Source organism: Tachyglossus aculeatus, chromosome 8 (genome assembly GCF_015852505.1).
Source record: "Tachyglossus aculeatus isolate mTacAcu1 chromosome 8, mTacAcu1.pri, whole genome shotgun sequence".
Classification (NCBI taxonomy): domain Eukaryota; kingdom Metazoa; phylum Chordata; class Mammalia; order Monotremata; family Tachyglossidae; genus Tachyglossus; species Tachyglossus aculeatus.
In genome coordinates, this window is record NC_052073.1 from 31,281,148 (window position 1) to 31,303,150 (window position 22,003).

At 44.1% G+C, this 22,003-nt stretch overlaps 1 protein-coding gene across 4 annotated transcripts in view; it reads left to right on the forward strand.

Annotated features, from left to right (window-relative positions):
* MYO5A (myosin VA) overlaps positions 1–22,003 on the forward strand; it is a 223,741-nt gene that overhangs the window by 164,862 nt on the left and 36,876 nt on the right. For all 4 annotated transcript variants that reach the window (XM_038750542.1, XM_038750543.1, XM_038750544.1 and 1 more), the window contains 8 exons: positions 1,298–1,546; positions 3,607–3,700; positions 5,347–5,495; positions 13,715–13,828; positions 17,143–17,286; positions 17,515–17,568; positions 18,845–19,072; positions 21,666–21,674. In XM_038750542.1, coding sequence (XP_038606470.1) covers positions 1,298–1,546; positions 3,607–3,700; positions 5,347–5,495; positions 13,715–13,828; positions 17,143–17,286; positions 17,515–17,568; positions 18,845–19,072; positions 21,666–21,674 — 1,041 coding nt within the window. The remainder of the gene's footprint in view (positions 1–1,297; positions 1,547–3,606; positions 3,701–5,346; positions 5,496–13,714; positions 13,829–17,142; positions 17,287–17,514; positions 17,569–18,844; positions 19,073–21,665; positions 21,675–22,003) is intronic.

Genomic DNA, 22,003 nt, shown 5'->3' on the forward strand with positions numbered 1-22,003 from the left:
AAGGTCGCGCAGCAGACAAGTGGCGGGGCCGGGATTAGAACCCAGGTCTTTCTGAGTCCCAGGCCCGTGCTCTCTCTCTAAGCCATGCTGCTGCAAGGTGCCCCTCCTCAGTGTTTGGACAGGTGGTTAAAGGAAGTCTTAGAAAGTCACAGTCCTCTTCAGGTCATCTAGACTCAGTATCAGTAGACATCTGTCCAAGAGCTGGAAACTGCAAGGGGCGAGCAGAGAGGAAGCGAGATAATAGGGGTAGAGCCAGGAACTGAAAACTCATACTGTGAAAGGGATGATTGGGACGGAGGGATTACATCTAGGCTCTGCCCTGCAGAGGATCATGCATCTTTGGTTCACAGTGAGCAAGTGTCACTCTTATCTCTTTGCCTCCGACTTTGGAAATGGATTGGCTCCAAAGCTGCTTTAGAAAAAGCTGTGTGTTTGTGTCGGTCACTCCAAAGCAGACCTCTTTAGAACACCTCCCCCTAACCCAGGTTCATCTTTCAGAGGATAATCATCTCTTCCTCCACTTGCTCCACATGGAGCCTGCTTGTGAGGGAGGAAAATAGCGTTTCCTACAGAAGAGGAAGCTAATTAACATATATCTTCACAGAAATACCCAGAAACTGTACTCACCAGTGTTTAAGATAGAGTTCAGAGTGAGCAGATTAAACCTGAATATTGCAATTCTTAAAATTAGTATAATTCATTTAATTCCAAAAATTTCCACTTTTACTCGAAAAATTTGATAAAAACCCAACCCAAAGGGGTTGTTCTGAGGTCTAAGACTGGAACATCAAAGTGAAAACCCTGGGAATTCAAGAACTGGGAATTGATTCCATACAGACTGGCATCACTGTGTACATTGTCCTGGCAATATAAAATACGTAATCTCCTACAAGGTTGATTGAAAGGTACCAAATGGAGTTTGCAGTGGCAGGATAGCAGTGACCCAGCTAGACTCTTCCATCTTCGTAGATGATCAGATTCATCCCTATGAATTTTAGGATCTGGTGACTGGTTCACAAGATACCACAAATCATATCACTTTCCTGCTCCTCCATTTCCAAAACAATTTTCTAATACTTGCCCTCTCAGTCTGTCCCAGGGATGTTGTAAGGCCACTGGCATTATAATTGACGCTGTTGTGATCAGTATCTTAATTATAGATTGTCTGTGGAAATCGTCATGCATCACTTACAAGGCTCTCCCGTCCACAAATAGAAGTGGGTCAGACTTTTCTTTCTGAAGCTGATGGGATGTTTGTAATCCTTTGGCACTTTTTGCTTCCGTTGCTTCTGCAAAGAACAAAGACTACAAATGCCTGCTGGAGAAGCTGACCCACCTGGAGGGAACCTACGCTACGGAGACGGAGAAACTGCGGAGTGACCTGGGCCGGCTTCGCCAAAGCGAGGAGGAGGCTAAAGTGGCCACCAGCCGCGTTCTCAGCCTCCAGGACGAGATTGCCAAACTCCGGAAAGACCTGCAGCAAACAAAGAAAGATAAAAAGACCATTGAGGAACGGGCCAGCAGATACAAACAGGAAACAGAGAAGGTGAGGATCTCAGCGGTGTTGCCCAAAGGAAATAACTCCTCTTCTGGCTGGGCAGTCCCATCTGTAGAGAAATAATGGGAGTGTTGAGCAAAGCAGAAGAAATGAATCCCTCCAGATCTGGATTGGGTTAGTGACCTTAAATGGGGCTACCCAGGCATTTTTCCCAAGTGAGTAACTTCCTTGGACATTACTGACAAGCCAAGCCTCGCAACATTAGGGGCCCAGAATTGTTGACTCAGTACAAATCCACCCTTCAAGTCTGCTAAGTCTAGATGGAATGAAGTACAGCTTCGTCATTCCCCTTGTGGTGGTGTGGTTTTGATTCACTGCATGTAAAAGGTTTCAGGATAGAGCAGTATAAGCCTCCTGAATTAATCTCCTCAACTGCTTCACTTGTAGCTACTTGAAATAGTGAGCATATTCTATTTTCCACCTTCCATCCTCCCTTATCCTGGCCCCATTGGCAACTGCCATTTTGTCTCGATCCAGGCAAATTAAGTGGAAATCTGGTGGCGATGGGGAAGGGTGGTGATTAGGAAGGTATTTGAGGAGGAAGTCAAGAACAGAGGGCACCTAAAGGAGTCAGGAAAATGGAGCCGAGGCTGCTGTTGTGTAACCTCTTTGAACAAATCCTCCCACCCCAACTTCCCTTGTGGAATCTCCCAGCTTTCTCTCTATTCTTCGTTGAACGTGGCCCAGAGTCCATGTTGTGTGACTTAAAGGGAAAGTGTTACTGCTGCTGCTCCAGCCAGAGGCTAATGCTAAGACCCAGTGGGGAATCTCTTTTCTCCTAAACCTGAATCTACTGTACCCCACTGGGAATATCAGAGTACTTTCACCTCGAAGGCCTTCTCTCTATTCTCTGATGTCTGCAAGTTGAGAGAAGTCCTTTTCCCTGATGACTTATTTCTGCTCCTTATCCTGCCTTCATAGCCACAGACTGTTTATGACTATACCTCTCTCAGTATATAGATGCTGGCCATTAGTGGGCACACAATGGACGAAACTATTTCTTTTTTGTCTATTAATAGAGAGAGCTTGTGAGCCTGAATGTCCCAAATGAACATATCTGTGTATTCCATTTTTATATAGGTTCAAAAGATGCTATTTAATGATGGCCTTTATTAAGCGCTTACTATGTGCAAAGCACTGTTCTAAGCGCTGGGCGGATACAAAGTGATCAGGTTGTCCCACGTGGGGCTCACAGTCTTCATCCCCATTTTACAGATGAGGTCACTGAGGCCCAGAGAAGTGAAGTGACTTGCCCAAAGTCACACAGCTCACAAGTGGCAGAGCCGGGATTTGAATCCATGACCTCTGACTCCAAAGCCCGTGCACTTTCCACTGAGCCACACTGCTTCTTTGAAAATTGCTATTTATCTAGAGACCTTAGTGAGTTGCTTTATTCTCAATCGAATGATAAGGTTCATATCACTACCGTAATCCCCGCTTTCCAATTTAGCAAACTTTTTGCTCTCTAAATAGGCTCTAAGCTTAAGAATTTATTTACCCTAATCACCCCCCTAAATTTGGATGCCCCTTCACCCCTAACAGCAGACCTTCACACCCCAGATTTCCCTAGAATGTGTTCCTTTTCTTCTTATTCATATTCCGCTGTCGTCTGTGGCTCAGGCCCCTGACTTTTTGAAATGTACCAGAGAGTTGATCTCTTTTCTTTGTGTATTTCTCCGAGAGGGGATGCAGCTCCCCGTTAACTCCTGGAAGAGAGAGAAGGAGGTAATCCCTAATCGATCTGTAAAGCCACATCCCAGCTACCCAATCGTGTTTTAATCTTCAGTCAAGCTAGATGCAAGTCCTTGTCCATTCAACCCCCAAGCCCTAAATTCAGAAGCAAGAAGGAGGATTCTGTTCATAAACAGAGTTCTCATTCTGGGAGCTTATTGCTTCTGTGGTGGGGAGGAGGATTTGAAAAGCGCACACTGAAATGCACCCACTTTTTCCAAGCATGAGCATGCTGAATTGCGCTTCCGGTATGCAGAAGTTGAAATGGATAATGTAGGCGTCTCAATCCATTAACACCCGTCGTCTCCGTTTTGCAGCTGGTCTCAGATCTGAACGAACAGAATATACTGCTGAAAAAGGAAAAAGAAGAACTCAATCACCTTATTCTGAAGCAGGCTAAGGAGATGACAGGTTGGCTCATTTCAGAGTCTCTGGTTCATCCTTACTGAATAAATGTCCTTTCCCAGCAACATCCTCTCACTCCTGCCAAATATGTTATAAAACAGATCTATCTGGTCTTCATTAGGATGAATGTATTAGTGTATTAATATCAATGTATTCATGTATTAATGTTGAACTGATGAAGGGGCTCTGCTGCTAGTCAAAATGCTACATAGGGGCTTCCAAAGCTAGTTGTTTCCATTTTTAAAGGACTTTCTAGCCTTTATTTTATAAGGACTTTCTAGCCTTTATTTTATGTCTCAGAAGGGCCTTTTTGTCATTCAGAGGGGTTTACCAAATAATTTCCTGCTGTTCTTAATGCAGAGTATGTCAGTCTTTTCTTTATTTAGAACAATAGTTTCCATGTTTCTTGACTGGTGACCCCTAAATCTATTTTTTATTACCCTTCCTCCCCCTATACTGGGCAGTCGTAGTAACTAGATCTTTTTTCATGTTTTAAATTTTTAACGTAATGTCTTCTTGAGTTACGGATATTTTGGTTAAAAATGGAAGTAAAAAAATCACAAATTTATGTTCACCTGCATTTTCAGAATCACCTTTTAAAGAAAGGAATTGTACCAAAATAATTAATTCTGAAAACTAGAACAGTTAGTATTGTATGTAGGAATAGGTGGAAGTTGAAGTGACCTATTTTAACTGGTTTTTAATGCCACTTGTGGGGTTGAGGAGATATACAGATGTCCTTTAGCCAGACATGCTCATTTCTTCTTCACCAGTCTAGAGTTATTCCCTTTTCTTACAGGAACATCACCACGGAGGGTCGAGGTAAAAGCAGCAGTGCTTTTCTGGCTGCAGTTCAAGAGGCAGGGCTTCTTGTTTTATTAGGAAGAGGAGTAGTAGTATTTATGAAGCACCTGCTGTATGCACAAAGCAGGGGCTACCAGTAATCTAACTTGGTCGTCCAGTGGGTTGAGAAAAGTGGAGCTAAAAAAGATGTAGCTCAGAAAGCCTGATAGCTCCTGTTAAAGAGGTAAATTTCATCAAATGCTATCAAGGCCCTTTAAAAAGCTGTCTCCATTGTAGCCAACTTGCCGATTAGCCCAGTTACCCATTCCGCATCCAGTTTGGCAGCCACTGCCTTTACCATGGTTCTGTATATATTGTAATCATCCTGAGGCCTGGCTGTGGTACGATTCAGCTGCTCCTGGCAATAAGGTGAATATCCAGCAGTGAATTGAGGAGCAGTATTTTTCCTCTAGACAAAATCGAACTGCTGCTGAAAAACTGAAAGCACACACTGTGAGAGTGAATGAGAAATACCAGGGAGGTCTACAGAGGAAGGGGTTGGATGGAGGGATTTTCAGGAATTTTTGAGCTTTTTATGGCATGTGAATGGGTCGTCTTCATTCTACGCCACCATTTAGATGAAAGTAGAGAATGGAAAAAATGGAGGAGGCACTGATCGTGATGATTTTTTTTTCTGGGTCTTTTGATGCAGTAGCATGCCAGAGAGCAGAGAGAGGATTCTTTTGTTTTAAAACTACAGAATTAGAAAACGCGTGTGAAAGACAACACCCCCACATTCAAAGAAGCCTTCTTTGGAATACCCTGGCAATACATCTTTTGATGCTATGTTTTCCTGTTGCGTTTGTCAGAGGCCATGGAGAAGAGGTTAGCAGAGGAAACGAAACAGCTGGAACTTGATCTCAATGATGAGCGGTTGAGGTATCAGAACCTTCTGAATGAGTTCAGCCGCCTTGAGGAACGTTACGATGACCTCAAAGAAGAGATGACCCTCATGGTGGTAAGTTGCTTAAGAGGCTTTACAGTGAGTCAGCTGACAATGCTTAATCAAATGGTTGTGTGGCTCTCAGCTCTGATTAGAGATGGAGAAATCTTGGAGCAGAGTGAGGGTGAATATGATTAATCAGTCAGTCGATGGTGTTTTTAGAGCGATTAGTGTGTGCAGAATACTGTAATAAGTCCATGAGAAAGTAGAATCCAACAGAGCTGATTGACACGTTCCCTGCCCACAATGAGCTTATGCCTAGACGGGGAGACAGATTAATATAAATAAGTAAATTACAGCTATGTAATAAGAGCTGTGGGGCTGAGGGTGGGTTGAATGTCACATCAAAATATACAGATATGTCACATATGTCATATGTGGAGGGGGAGGGAGTTTCAGACCAAAGGGAGGATGTGGGAAAGGGGTTGGCGGTGAGACAGGTGAAGTCGAGGCACAGCAAGTAAGATGACACTAGAGCAGCGAAGTGTCCTGCCGGGCTGAGGGGTAGTAAGGAATCAGTGAGGCGAGGTAGGAGGGATCAACCTGACTGAATGCTTTAATGCGGGCGGTAAAGATTTTCTGACTTATGCAGAGGTGGATGGGCAGCCACCGGACGTTCTTGAGGAGTAGGATGACGTGTTGAAATATGTTCTTTTAGGAAAATGATCCGGGCAACAGAGTGAAGTATGGACTGGAGTGGGGGGAGACAGGAGATGAGGTCAGCGAGGAGACTGATGGCAGAAGTCAAGATAAGATACGATAAGTGCTTCCATTGGAGAAGTAGCAATTTGGATGCAGAGGATAGGGCAGACTTGAATGATGTTGTGAAGGTAGAACCGACAGGATTTGGTGACAAGACCATGTGGCTCAGAGAAGCAGCGTGGCTCAGTGGAAAGAGCCCGGGCTTGGGAGTCTATTCTATTTTATTTTGTAGTATGTTTGGTTTTGTCTCCCCCTTTTAGACTGTGAGCCCACTGTTGGGTAGGGACTGTCTCTATATGTTGCCAATTTGTACTTCCCAGGTGCTTAGTACAGTACTCTGCACACAGTAACTGCTCAATAAATACGATTGATGATGATGATGATGATGAGTCAGAGGCCATGGGTTCAAATCCCGGCTCTGCCACATGTCTGCTGTGTGACCTTGAGCAAGTCACTTAACTTCTCTGAGCCTCAGTGACCTCATCTGTAAAATGGGGATTAAGACGGTGAGCCCCACGTGGGACAACCTGATCACCTTGTATCCCCCTCAGCGCTTAGAACAGTGCTTCGCACATAGTAAGCGCTTAACAAATGCCATCATTATTATTATTATGTGGGTTGTGAGAGAGATGAGTTGAGGATAATGTCAAGGTTCAGGCTTGTGAGACAGGGAGGATAGTGGTGATGTGTACAGGGATGAGAAAGACAGGGGGGGCAGGATTTGGGTAGGAAGTTTGCCGTCTGGGCGGGACATTTTGAAGGCAGTAAGAAATACAAGACTGTAGAGAAGGAGAAATAATGATAATGCACGTCTGGTGAAAAAACCCGGGCCTGAGAGTTAGGGGGACTGGGGAGCTAATCCCGGCTCCTCCACTTGTCTGCTGTGTGACTTTGAGCCAGTCTCTTTACTTCTCTGGGCCTCAGTTTCCTCATCTGTAAAATGGGAAACAAATACCTGTTCTCCTTCCCCCCATTAGACCATGTCGGACAGGGACTGTATCCTACCTGATTATCTTTCACCTACCTTAGCACTTAGTACAGCCCTCGGCATGTAGTGCTTAACAAATAACACAATTATTGTTATTATTGTTATTATTAAAAAGAATAGTCATCTCTCCTAGATTCATTCATTCATTCAGTCGTATTTAGTGAGCGCTTACTGTGTGCAGAGCACTGTAATAAGCACTTGGGAAGTACAAGTTGGCAACATATAGAGACGGTACCTACCCAACAGTGGGCTCACAGTCTAGAAGGGGGAGACTTCCCTGTGCCTCAAAGCAGGAGACTGGACTTTTTGAATTCCATATCAATTTTATTTTTCTACTGTTTTCTGATTCTGAGAGGAGAGAGAGTGAGTAGAGGGAAGTAGATGAAGAGAAAACAAAGAGGGTGAATGTAAGAGATCCCGGCTCCGCCACGTCCCTGCTGTGTGACCTCGGGCGAGTCACTTCACTTCTCTGTGTCTCAGGTACCTCATCTGTAAAATTGGGATTAATACTGTGAGCCCCATGTCGTACATGGACTGTGTACAACCTGCTTAGCTTGCATCTACTCCAGCGCTTAGTACAGTAGTTGGCACATAGTAAGCGATAAATTCTGTAAAAAATCGCAATTCAGATCCCGCACTTTGTGTCACCTGACTACCAGCAGAGAACAGCATTGTGTCCTAGTTCCTTTACTGCCCAGCTGGGCATTCATTCGTTCAGTCGTATTTATTGAGTGCTTACTGTGTGCAGAGCACTGTACTAAGCGCTTGGAAAGTACAATTCGGCAACAGAGACAATCCCTACCCAACAACGGGCTCACAGTCTAGAAGATAATGCTGGGATTTGTTAAGCCCTTACTATGGGCCTAGCACTGTTCTAAGCGCTGGGGTAGATACAAGGTCATCAGCTTGTCCCACGTGGGGCTCACAGTCTTAATCCCCATTTTACAGATGAGGTAACTGAGGTACCAAGAAGTTAAGTGATTTGCCCAAAGTCACGCAGCTGATAAGTGGCAGAGGGGATTAGAACCCACAACCTCTGACTCTCAAGCCTGTGCCATTTCCACTAAGCCTTGCTGCCTCTCAGATTTGTGGAAGCAAGGGAGTAGAGAAGGGAGGGAGAGGGAGGAAAGTGGGGCAGGGGATGGTTGAAGAGATTTCATTTCATCATCATTTTCAAAGATGATGCTAAAGACAGTGAGCTCCTGTCCATGTGGGTGAGTAGAGCTGAAAAGACCATTGTGAGGCTGGCACTGTCTTCCTCATTATTTGTATTGCCCAGAAAAATTAAAGTTCATCAGGTGTGGTCTGTCACTGAGCCAGTTGTGAGTTTGGTGAGGCAGGCACTATTTGCATGACCTTTTCTAGCCCTTCCCACGGCCTGGACGAAAAGCGCTTCCCTAAATCGGAATGATTAGACTCCCAAGGTGTTGCCTCATCAACCAGTGAATGACCAGTTTTCTTGGCTGAGCAGATTTCTTTGTAGGGTAGCGCAATCGGAAAATGTGCCTGCTTATGTCATTTTCCCAGTCAGGATAATGGTTTTTCCTGAGCCATCCACACACCCTCTCTCCAGTCCTCTGGGACCAGCGGCAGCAACGCAAGTCGGCCGATCCGAGGCCCCGGTAGAATTAGAGGTGATGGGCTCACTGGCCAAAATTAGAAGCCTTGAAGAACAAGGAGCCTGGGCCGGGTTATTGGTCAAGGGATCAATTCCCAGAGAATCCCTTAACCAGATTGCACAAAGCCAGCGTCGTCTGGCGAGAAATGCCAGAAGGTAAACACGGGCAGTGTCTAGGAAGCGGTTGTTGTCCCAGAGGGTGAGGCTGGAATGACTCTTCTCTCAAAGGGAAAGCAGAGTGAGTCAACTCCCCCGAAGTTACTTCCCACACCCGGTTAACTCATGAAGGTGTAGTCGATATCATAACTAGGCTTTCTGAAAATGAAGAAGAAAGAAGGGCGAACGGTGTGTTAAAGAGAATGAGGATGAGGCAAAATCAGTCGTATTTATTGAGCATTTATTATACTCAGAGCAGTCAGTATTTATTGAGCACTTTCTATGTGCAGAATAATAATAATAATAATGATAGCATTTATTAAGCGCTTACTATGTGCAAAGCACTGTTCTAAGCGCTGGGGAAGTTACAAGGTGATTAGGTTGTCCCACAAGGGGTTCACAGTCTTAATCCCCATTTGACAGCTGAGGTAACTGAGGCCCAGAGAAGTGAAGTGACTTGCCCAAAGTCACACAGCTGACAGTTGGCGGAGCCGGGATTTGAACCCATGACCTCTGACTCCAAAGCCCGAGCTCTTTCCACTGAGCCACACTGCTTCTCCAATACTGTACTAAGCACCTGGGAGAGTACGGTACAACAGAATTACCAGACACGTTCCTGAGTTTACAGTCTAGAGGGGGAGACAGACATTAATAGGAATAAATAATCTTTTTGTAATATATAATTTAAAGATATGTGCATAAGTGCTGTGGGGTTGTGGGTGGGGCGAATAGCAAGCATCCAAAGGTCACAGATCGAAGTGCATAGGCGATGCAGAAGGGAGAGCGAGCAGGGAAGCAGCATGGCGTAGTGAATAGAGCACGGGCCCGGGAGTCGGAAGGTCATGGGTTCTAATCCCAGCTCCGTCACTTGTGTGCTGTGTGACCTCGGGCTAGTCATTTAACTTCTCTGGGCCTCAGTTCCCTCATCTGTAAAATGGGGATTAAGACTGTGAGCCTTAAGTAGGACAGGGACTTTGTCCAACCCAATTTGCTTGTATCCGTCGTAGCGCTTAGCACAGTGCCTGGCACATAGTAAGCGCTTAACAAATATCAGAATAATAAGAGCTTGGATTAATGATATGGCAGTTTGGACGGAGAGGAAATGGCAGATTTTAACAGTGTTCTGAAGGGCGAACTGACAGGCTGTAGACATCTAAGTAGTTGTATCTTGAAGGCAGGAGGAAATGTGAGATTGCGGGGAAGGAGAGAGGTCAGGGCTGGAGATATAGTTATATATATATAGTTATATATATCAAGTTATATAGCAAGCTATAGTTGCATTGCAAGGCACTGTGATACGTAGGATTATGTTTTCATTCTCCCTCTCACCCAATTTCTCCAATTTTCTCTAAGCATCCTCTCATCCCCTTCACGTGGGATTATCTCTCTGTCTGGGATAGAAGGAATTTTCCAGTTTCTCTCGGCTCCTCCTCAGCTCCCATGAGCAAAAGAAGTTTGGGTGTTGCTTTTATTTCACTGTTTATTCACTGACTCTTCCATTCTGTGACTACTCTGTTATATCACTCAGTATGTTAAATTTTCAATTCAGATTAAACGTAGGGAAAAGGCCTTGTAAAGGAGATTCAGCATAACCCAGAGGAGCTCAAAATTCAATTTTTTAAGCTAAAAACTTATTTTGGCTTTCATGCCATAAAAGACCTTGGAGTCCCTAGCAAGGAAGGTAAGCAGTCCTCCTTCTTGGATTTGAGTTTCCCTCAAAACAAAACCAGAATGTCACATCAGAGCCCCCACTTCTGGAACACCATAAACCTCTTGAAGCTGCTTTCCCTCCCATGTTGAGTCTGTCTACTCCCTGTTGGTCCCCCCCTCTTCCACCCTTACCCTTCTGACCCTTATAATACCCATTACGAACTCCTTCCATTCAGGTATGGTAACCAGAAGGGGGCTGTTCTTTGCAAATTCTTGGCAAGGGAAGAAATGTGGTTGGTGGCTAGCCCTTCTATATCTTTTCGTTTTTCTTTTTTCCTTTTTAAGCCCTGCCTATAACCCAGAGTAAATGGAATTTTCAGGTAAAAAGTGCTTGATCGAGTCCAAAGAAATTTCTCCCATTTCTGATAGGGTTGCATAGAGTTCAGAGGATTTAAAGATCCAGTAAGTGCTGCCGCCTTTCACTCTCAGAAACACTAGGCATTTCAGTTCTACTTGAATTATAGATGAGACTAGTTCCCTGGGTCTGCCCAACCACAGTCTGCTGTACTTCAGCATAGTCTCACAAATTCAAAGCTCTAATTTTTCATCCTTTGTCGCCAACCCCAAGAAATGACAGTTCCCCAGATCAGTTCAGCTGGGTCCATTGCTGGAGTTATAATCAATCAATCAATCAGTGGTGTTTATTGAGTGTTTACTGTGCACAGAACACTGTACTAAGAGCTTGGAGAGTATAACAGGGTTGGTATACAAGTTACCTGCCCACTAAAAGCGTACAGTCTAAAGAGGGATACAGACATTAAAATAAATTTTGGAAGCAGCATGGCTCAGTGGGAAGAGCCCGTGCTTGGGAGTCAGAGGAAGGGAAGGAGCCAAAATCCTGGCTCTGCTGCTTGTCAGCTGTGTGACTTTAGGCAAGTCACTTCTCTGTGCCTCAGTTACCTCATCTGTAAAATGAGGATTAAGACTGTGAGCCCCCCGTGGGACAACCTGATCACCTTGTAACCTCCCCATCGCTTAGAACAGTGCTTTGCACATAGAAGCACTTAACAAATGTCATTATTATTTTTATTATATGTACATAAATGCTGTGGGGTTGAAGGTGAAGTGAGTACCAAGTGCTCAAAGGGTACAGATTCAAGGGATTAGGGGAAAAGAGGACTAAATCAGGTAAGACCTCTTGGAGGAGATGTCACCTTAAATTTGATTTTGAAGGAGGAGAGTGTAGTGGTTTGACTGTAGGGACGGGGAGGGTGTTACAGACCAGAGGGAGGATGTGGGAAAGGGGTCGGCAGTGAGATAGGGGAGATCGAGACACAATGAGCAAGCTGGAACTAGAGGAGCAAAGTGTGCAGGCTGGTCTATCGTAGTAGATAGTGAGGTAAGGGAAGGAAGGGTGAGCTGGTTGAGTGCTTTAAAGCCAGTTGTACAGAATTTCTGTTTGATGTGGAGGTGTACAGGCAACCACTGATGGTTCTTGAGGAGTGGAGAAGCCTGGACTGAACTTTTCTTAGAAAAATGTTCTGGGCAGCAGAATTCATTCATTCATTCAATCGTATTTATTGAGCGCCTACTGTGTGCAGAGCACTGTACTAAGCTCTTGGGAAGTACAAGTCGGCAACATATAGAGACGGTCCCTACCCAACAACGGGCTTACAGTCTAGAAGAGGGAGAAAGGCAACAAAACATGTAGACCGGTGTCAAAATCATCAGAACAAATAGAATTAAGGCTATCTGCACACCATTAACAAAATAAATAGAATAGTAAATATATACAAGTAAAATAAATAGAGTAATAAATCTGTACAAATATACAAACTATGGCTTGGAGTGGGGAGAGACGGAGAGGTCAATGAGGAGACTGATGCATCACAGTTTGGATGGAAAGGATGGATTTTAGTGATTTTACAGGATTTGGTGACAGATTGAATACTTGGGTTGAATGAGAGAGAGGAATTGAGAATAATATCAAAGTTATAGGCTTCTGAGAGAGAGGATTATGGTATTGTTTGCAGTGATAGCAAGGACAGGGGAAGGATGGGGTTCTGGTGGGAAGATGAGTTCTGTTTTGGACATGCTTCATTTGAAGTTTCGTCAGCACATGGAGAAGCAGCATGCATAATGGTTAGAGCACAGGCCTTGGAGTCAGAAGGTCATGGGTTCTAATCCTGGTTCTTAATAATAATGGCCTTTATTAAGTGCTTACTGTGTGCAAAGCTGTTCTTCCACTTGTCTGCTGTGTGAACTTGGGCAAGTAGCTTCTCTGTGCCTCAGTTACCTCATCTGCAAAATGGGGATTGAGACTGTGATCCCCACATGGGCCAGGGATTGTGTCCAATTTGATTTGCTTTACAGACACCATCATCATCACATCCAGGAAGAGATTTCCTGAGGGCAGGAGGAAATGTGAGACTGCAGAGAAGGAGAGAGGTCAGGGCTGGAGAAGTAAATTTGGGAATCAACCACATGAAGATGATAGTGGAGGCATGAGTGTGAATAATAATAACAATAATTATGGTATTTACTATGTGCCAGGCACTGTACTAAGTGATGCGGTAGAGACAAGCAAATCCTGTTGGCTGCGGTCCCTGTCCCACATAGGGCTCACAGTGTCAATCCCCTTTTACAGGTGAGATAACTGAGGCACAGAGAAGTGAAGTGACTTGGCCCAAAGTCACACAGCAGAGAAGTGGCAAAGCCGGGAGTGAATGATTTCTCCAAGGGAGAGGGTGTAGATGGAGAATAGAAGGGGACTCAGAACTGAGCTTTGAAAAAACCCCTCACATACACCCACTCTCAGAGGGTGAGAGTTAGAAGAGGAGCCTGCTAAAGAGACTGAAAAGGAGCAGTCAGAGAGATAGGAAAGAACCTGAAGAGAACCGTGTGAGTGAAAGCCAAGGTTGGATATCATTTCAAGGAGAAGGAAGTGATCCACAATGTCAGAGGTAGCTGAGTGGTCTAGGAGGATTAGGATGGCATAGTGATCATTGGGTTTGGTAAGAAGGAGGTCACTGGTGACCTTACAGAAGGCAGTTTCCCTTGAGTGACGTAACTAGACATGAAAACTGTCGGAGCAGATCATGACTTTATTTTGTATTTCAGAATGTTCCCAAGCCCGGTCACAGAAGGACTGACTCCACCCACAGCAGCAATGAATCCGAATACACCTTTAGCTCTGAGATTACTGAATCGGATGACCTACCACTGAGAATGGAGGTAAACATTAGCATTTTCTAGGGAAAATTAGCACACAACCAAATGCCAGCATTTAGTGACTTTGGAAGCCTGTCTCAGCTCACAGCTGAGACACTGTGAGAACAAAACAGCTCTCAGAGGATCACATATGCTCCTTTGGGTGATAAATGGATTTTAGGAAGAGGGGGTCATTTTCTCATTTGTCCCCAACTGTTTGCACTTTGACTAAAAATGTTCAGGTAGGTTTCCTCTCAAGCACAGATGAACTGCAAACATGTTAGTCTAGTTAGAATAATCAAAACCAGTTTTGGTATTCAGTAAATGTGTACTACGTGGTGAAAACAGGTAGATACAAGATAATCATATCAGACACAATTCTCTAGAGCTTAGAACAGAGACTGGTACATAATAAGCGCTTAACAAATACCATTAAAAAATTGATCAGAGCTGAGGTTTTACTAAGCATAGAGAACCTGCCATTGTGCAGAGGCATATAGCTCTCCTTCCGACTTGAAAGGCGCTACTACCACAGAGCCCTGAAGAATGGCCAGATTCCTAAACCTGATGGCTAAGATCTATGAGCAGCGGGAGAGATTCATTCAATTGTATTTATTAAGCACTTACTGTGTGCAGAGCACTGTACTAAGCACTTGGGAAAGTACAGTATGACAGTAAAGAGTGACAATCCACAATGAGCTCACAGTCTAGAGGGATGTGCAGCTTAGCTGTCTGTATCAGCGCAGGTGACTCCTCAGCCCATGGAACACCAAAAAATGCATCACCACCTACCTCCATCTTTAAAAAGAAAGTTGAAAATGCATTGTGTGGAATGAAAATGCCTGAGAACTAGATCCAGAAGGCCAGTTTGTCCTTTGAGAAAATTGCAGTATGGTGCCAATATGGAAGCAAGCCCCAGACCAGACTAAAGGTGTTTAGAAGAGGTGGCAATGCCCATCACCTCAGTGGCTCCACATCCCATACTTGTCACAGAGTATTTCAGTATTCTTGAGCCATTTCACTAGAATCGCCTGGGAACTCCCATTGGAAGAACCGGTTGGATCAGACCACTAACAATGAAGCCATTTTACGAGCATAGAAATAATCGTCTTAATGCAGTGGACCACGTGAGGGAAAGGAATAACAGCAGGTTACTAAGTTTCTGCTTTATGGTGAGCTGTAATAAATCTACTCAAAGCAAGGCTGGCAGAAGCTCTAACAATAAGATATAGGTGTTGGTTGGTGGGAAACATTTTTTTTCTAGTATTTGTTAAGTGCTTACTATGTGCCAGGTGCTGTTCTAAGTGTCGGGGAGATACAAGGTAATCAGGTAGGATCCAGTCCGTGCCCCACATGGGGCTCACAATCTTAATCCCCTTATTTCAAATGAGGTAACTGAGGAACAGAGAAGTGAAGTGACTTGCCCAGGGTCACACAGCAGGACAAGTGACGGAGCTGGAATTAGAACCCAGCCAGTGTTCTAGGCACTAAGCTGTGCTGCTTCTCAGCTGTGGCAGGGGTGTAGCTTTTTTAAATCTGAGGTTGGTCTTTTTTTAATCTGAGATAAAACTGAAATAGTACCAGACTCCCGCCACTGGCCAAAGGACAGTCTCTATGTATGGAAACTCAGAGTGAAAGAGATTATGCACCCTTGTTTTAAGTTACATACACGTAATGGATAGGGATTTTTGAATAGGTGGATCACGTCTTGGAACACAAAAGATGACTGAATCTATCAATCAAGCGTATTTATCGAGTGCTTACTCTATGCAGAGCACTGTACTGAAGGCTTAGGAGAATGCTATTGCTTATTTGTTTTGTGAGGTTTTGTGGCCAGCAATACAAGTAAAAGCCTCACTTCTCAAAGGCTCAGAGCAAGTATGTACATATCTATAAATTATATATTATGAACTATTTATAAAAATGCCTGTCTCCTCCTCTAAACAGTGAGTTCATAGTAGGCAGGGAATGTGTCTCCCAACTTTGTTGTATTGTAGTCTCCCAAGTGCTTAGTTCAGTGTTTTGCACACAGTAAGCACTCAATAAATACCATTGATTGATTGAATAAGATTTCTTCCCTGACTGGAAAAAATTATGTTTTTGGTCCAGAGGGGGTTGATATTAAGCCACACTGGCCTTCGCAAGTTTTGATATTCATTTTGGGGGTGGCCATTATTAACTTTTTGACATGTTTCAAGTGCTATATTGATAGGAACAAAAATGGTTATCTGAATCAGGATGTAAATCACACGAGACTTTTTTTTTATCCAAGTCTTTGGCTTGCATTCCAGTGTTGGCTCTCTTTGCAGCTGCCTGCTAGTGAAGATTCTGCTTCAAGCCTGTCAGTCGTTGTGAACATTGATGAACAGACAGAACTGTTCTATTAACAGAACACGCTGACTGGATGCTAAGGCCCCAAAAGTGCTTGAAGTCTTCATCGATTAAATAAGTGACTATTTTGTAAATAGGGATGCGTGCAAGGGGAGGAAGAGGGCTGATAGGATGGTTAGTTACCCTGGGAATAAAATCTCTGATTCAAGAGGCTATCAGCTCTTGGGTTGGGTTTAAGTCCGTGTTTCTGCTTCAGTTTTCCAGCCTGTTCTCTCTCACCTGAGAGAAGCAAGGGCCTGGGAGTTGAAGGACCTGGGCTCTGCTACTTACATACTGAGTGACCTTTGGCATATTGCTTAACTTCTCTCTGCCTCAGGTTCAATGCCTGTTCTCCCTACAGGGACTGTGTCCAACCTGATTATCTTGTATCCACCCCAGCGCTTAGTACAGTGTTTGGCACACAGTAAGCACTAAAGAAATACCAGAATTATTATTCACATCCGTTGCCACTTTTGCAATACATTCCAACATACAGTTTTCTTTGACGTAATCATTTTCCAAATACTCTACTCCGCTAATTCAATCTAAGTAAATGACCCCAGTGCTCCACTGGAAAGAGATGGTGCTCACTTTAGTGTTAGCAAAATTTTACTTTTATCTTCAGTTAAGTTTCTAGTAAGTGTGACCACGAATTCATTTCTTTTGTCCTCTTATCTACCCCAATGTACAGGTAATTAAAACGAGATTCTGATAGTTCCAGAAACTTGATTTTCCAACTAAAGTCTACGGCTTTCTGACTTCTCAACCTTTCATTAGAAGCCTTTGTTTTTCTCAGTAGCTTCTTCTACTCAGGACTCTGTTTTGGAACTGATTGAGAGAAATTTTGAAATGCGAGTCAGTAGCTCTTGGGCTTGATTTAAAAATGCACGAATCTGCCTGTTCAGTTTTCTAATCTCTTCGCTCTCTTTTGCTTCCTCTTCGCGATCACCTCATGATCTTTGGTCCAGGAGCCAAGTGAGAAAAAAGCGCCTCTGGATATGTCCTTGTTTCTCAAGCTGCAGAAGAGGGTGACAGAACTGGAGCAGGAAAAACAAGCCATGCAAGATGAACTGGATAGGAAAGAGGAGCAGGTGCTCCGGAGCAAGGCCAAGGTATGGCTCCCTCACAAAGGCCAGCCACCCTTCTAAATACACAGCAGGTTCTGACTTCAACGTAACTTTTAACATATACCTCAGAGAGAACTCAGCCCATTGTGACACGTGGCCTCTTGGGACACGTAACTCGACTGAAGGCTCTGGGTGTTTTTTCAGGACAAATAGCCAAAATGTGGTAACTAAAGAACCTGGGCGGCCTTTACTGTTATCTTCGTTTTTTCCCAGGAGGAAGAAAGACCCCAGATTAGAGGTGCCGAACTAGAATACGAGTCACTCAAGGTAATACTGGTTTCTGTAATAATGAGGCAGGAGCTGACAGAAATGTTTGTAAAGTTTTATTACTCCTTCTTATCACCAGCTACTCCAGCTTGTTTCCCTCCCCAGCGAGCTTCATGGCAGGGATAGAGCAGGGCATTCAATGTTGGCAGCTGCTTTTTATTTTCCAGATGTGGCACAGAAATTGAGATTTGTCACCTTGGTAATTTTTGTGATGTAACTGCGGCACAGTCTGCTGTGGCTGGTAATAAGGCTGAAAAATATCCGTGTCCACCAGTATTAAGTAGGCATTTTCCAATTTTCTTTTTTTTCCCCCACAGCTAGGTTATAGTTCAATAGGGAGGCAGGAGAGAGAAGAGAGGGGTGTATTTCCCTCACCTGAAGTTACAGCAGTAATTACTATGCTTTTTGAACCCATAGGAAACTATTTAAATATTAAATTACTGCTGTAACTTGATTGAATTTTGCACTGGGGTAAATAGAGGCCAGAGCCTGGAGGGAATGCTCACTGTTCCTTGAGATTTGCTCTTGGATTGTAAAAAAGACTTTGTCATGGAATTAATGCAGTCTCATCAGGTCCTCTTCCTCTCTCCAGCTTCTTTGGAACTGTGCAGATAACAATAATAATTATTGTTATTATTATTATTATGGTATTTGTTTAAACGCTTACTATGTGCCATGAACTGTCCTAAGCACTGGAGTAGATAAAAGGTAATCACGTTGTCCCACATGGGGCTCACAGTCTTAATCCCCATTTTACAGATGAGGTAACTGAGGCACAGAGAAGTTAAGTGACTTACTCAAGGCCACACAGACAGGTGGGAGAGCCGCGATTAGAAACCACGTCCCCTGACTCCCAAGCCCGGGCTGTTGCCACTAGGCCATGCTGCTTCTCAGTGCCTTAGTGGGCCTGAACTCCGGGTCTGGCGGTGGGTGGGTGGGCTAGGAAGTGAATCTGGGATGTGCTCTCACTCTGCTCAATTCCAGTCAGTGCTGGATTTTCAAAATTCTTCCAGACTCTGCTCACGGTAGTGAAGAGAGAGATGTTCCCTCTTTCCCGTATAACGGGGCAGGGAATATGTCTGTCTATTGTTGTATTGTACTCTCCCAAGCACTTAATACAGTGCTCTGCACACAGTAATCACTCAATTAATACGACTGAATGAATGAGCAAGATAGCTCTACCGAACTCCCTTAGGGCCCTAGGGTGTTGACCTGGAGGCAGAAGGGAACAATCCAAACCAAGCACTCACCAGGGTGGTTTTGTTTGTTCATGTAGCGTCAAGAACTGGAATCTGAAAACAAGAAACTTAAGAATGAGCTGAATGAGCTCCGGAAGGCCCTCACGGAAAAAGGGGCCCCAGAAGTGACGGCGCCAGGGGCCCCTGCTTACCGAGTCCTCATGGAGCAGTTGACGTCAGTCAGCGAGGAGCTGGACGTGCGCAAAGAGGAAGTTCTGATCCTCAGGTCTCAGCTGGTGAGCCAGAAAGAGGCCATTCAACCCAAGGTAGGGACCAATTGGGAGCTGACTTCTCCGTACAGGGTCCGAGATGGTCCGTGGGTTCGGCACGTGCCCTTCTCTCTCTCTTCTTTCCCACAACAAATCTTCCAATTGAGGGTTAAATTCAGTGGTTCTGTGTTTATTGGTTTCAAAAATCAGGATTAACCATAACAAACTAAGCGTCGATTGGCTGGAAACAAGACTGAGGCAGGCTAGGTTTTCGTTTTGGACTAGGCAGGCTGCAGAAAGTTGGTGAAATACAGAATTCTGTGCGTCTTATCTTATTCACAAGAGACAGATATTTGGAATGGATTATCGTCCAGAAAACACCCTAATCTATACTACTTTGAAGTAACAAACAAAGCTACAAAGAGCCAAGGATGTCTTTCTGTGGTAGGGATTCAATATTGATTTTAAAATAACCAGCTTCATCCGGCAGTTCCATATCTTTTAACTGGACCGCTGTGCCTATGTGATATTTTGAGCCCATACCATGAAAAGCTCCGTGTACTACCCCTGTGTTCCAAATAGAAGCTGGATTAGGGCCATCGTCATCTTCAGCAACAAAAATATTCTTTAAACATTTTCCTGGGCATGGTGATCCTTCACATAAGAACTAACTGACAAAATCCTTGCCTCCCTAAGAGTTTAATGATAACACTGGGTACTCGGTGAAAACTGATAGTGTTTTAGAGTACTAAAGCACCTAGTACTAAAAAACTAGTACCCACAAGTGGTCTGTACACTGACTTTGGAATTGGCCAATTTGACTGTTAGTCGTGGATCCGGGCGAATCCTGTCCTTGCCCCCCTTCAGAGCTGATAATCTGACAGTAAACAACACCCACTTTGTGTGAATAAAGCTGAGGATATTGGCTGGGTTTCTGCAGAGTCTTATCTCCGAGCAGAGCGTCACCTCTGCCAAAATATCCAAAAGAAACCCATGAGCTACGCAGCAAGTGACGGGACCCAGGAGCCAGACCTTCCAGAGGCAAAAGAGAGAGAGACTTGGGGACCACGGTTTCCTGTCCCTGTCCCTCTCCTGAACGCACATTTTATCTCCCGTGGTTCACTTGAGCGCTGCCGAGAGGGTGGAGTGATATCAGCCTTTTATTTCTCCTCCCACAGCGTCCACTGCACAGGATTACTGTGTGCTGGTTTGGCGTGACCAAATGAGTTTCTCACTGTGTAAAGATGATCATCTTTGCCACTGTACATGTCTGGTTGCTATGATAAGGATGCAGGTCAACTAATAGATGGCCAGCTCCTCCCCTTTCGCAGCAAGGCTTCTTGGTGCCCCCAAATCTATCTCTCTTTTGTATCTGAGGATCCCCATCTCTCAACACACAACCCTACCGTTATCTTAGGGAACAGGTTTCCTTAGAAATGGTTCCCCTCTTCAGGGGCTTCTCGACAGTAACTGTTTCCTTCCCCAACATAGATCATTAATTTTTGCAAGACGGAATGAACAGGGTGAGTATGAAGTCGTAGAAACATTACTAGTGCTGATATCACGTATCTTCATTTCATATGCATTAGCCTTAATGTGTGTCTGCTGTCTCTTCCCTTTCCCTTCCCCACCCCCCGCCACCCCTATCCCTTTTTCAGGAAAAAAATTCATTGGAGTAAAATCCGGTGATTTAGCAGTGAATTTTTGCCCACGGTGCATATGAATTTAGGTTCTGTGAGAGGAACTGGTTGCTTCTCATTTATTGGTACTTTCTGTACCCCTTTGTTTAATTTTTTGCCATAAGCCTTTGTTAATGGTTGAAATAGCCGTGACTCTTATCATTGATCAGAAGGCCAGAGATCCGTATTCGCCCAGGAGCTAAATTGCTTGTAGCAGGCAATGTCTAATGCGGAACTCAGTAAAATAATCTTAGAGCTGTTTCTTAAGCTGGGAAAATGCCCTGTAAGTGTAATGCATTCATGGACATGCTTCTCAGCAGGTCAGCTTGCCATGCAAGTGGTCATCCTGTTTATCCTCTTTCCAAAAGCAGCTTGGTAATCCTTAAAAGTAGCCTGGTCTTAGAACCTGGAGGGCCATGAAATGAGTGTTCTTTCCCACCAATTCCAGGCCACCTTCTCGAAGCCTGAGGAGGACTCTCAGGCCCAAGGAGGCCGAGAAATTGAGGCTAGAGGCATTAGACCAGAAGGAGTGAGCCAAGCTAATCAAAGCTTCCCAGGACCGGAGGTGGTCACCCCTGAAGATCCTCTGTGCAACTGCTATGCTGCTGTCCTTGGTGTCTGGGGGCCAACGATCTGGATTTATTTTCATAAAGATTCAGAGGGGAGCTATTATCATCCCCCTGGGTGGGCTTATTGTGGTAGAAAGGAGGAAAGAGACATTGTCCATGGAAATATATATTGCTAGATCATAAAATATTTCTCTGACTCTGATGAAATGTCTTTGGGGTGAATCGTTTTCAAGAAGGCAATTTAATGTGACTTTTATGGGTCCCAGAAGAAGTGATCCCTGAATAAGGGCATTTTGCAGTTATCATCAGTCAGTCCTTATTTGGAGTCATGGGTGGAATTTATTAGCAGAATTAAGTGTTTTTCTCTTTCTTCTTTTGTGCTTGGCAATTTGTGATTCCCAGGAGGATAAGGTAATCATAAGACTTTTTTTTAACCTTGAAATGCTGTAATCATAAAAAAAATTACCTGTGACACGCATTTTAGCTCAGCATTAATTTGAAAAAAGAACGTGGTTCGTGTATGAAGTCTAGTGTCCACCTAGCTTGAGGATGTGAAAAATTGCTATTTAAGATGGTGGAGAAAATATATTTGTTTTCTCTTAGGAAATGAGAAAAGAAACATTCTCTGGAACATGGAAGCACAATTCAGAAGCAGAGTGCCATAAATATCTAGTTTATTGGGAATGAGAAGGTTAAAAAAAGTGCTTGTTTACTACTGACAAAAAATATATTCCGTTTTT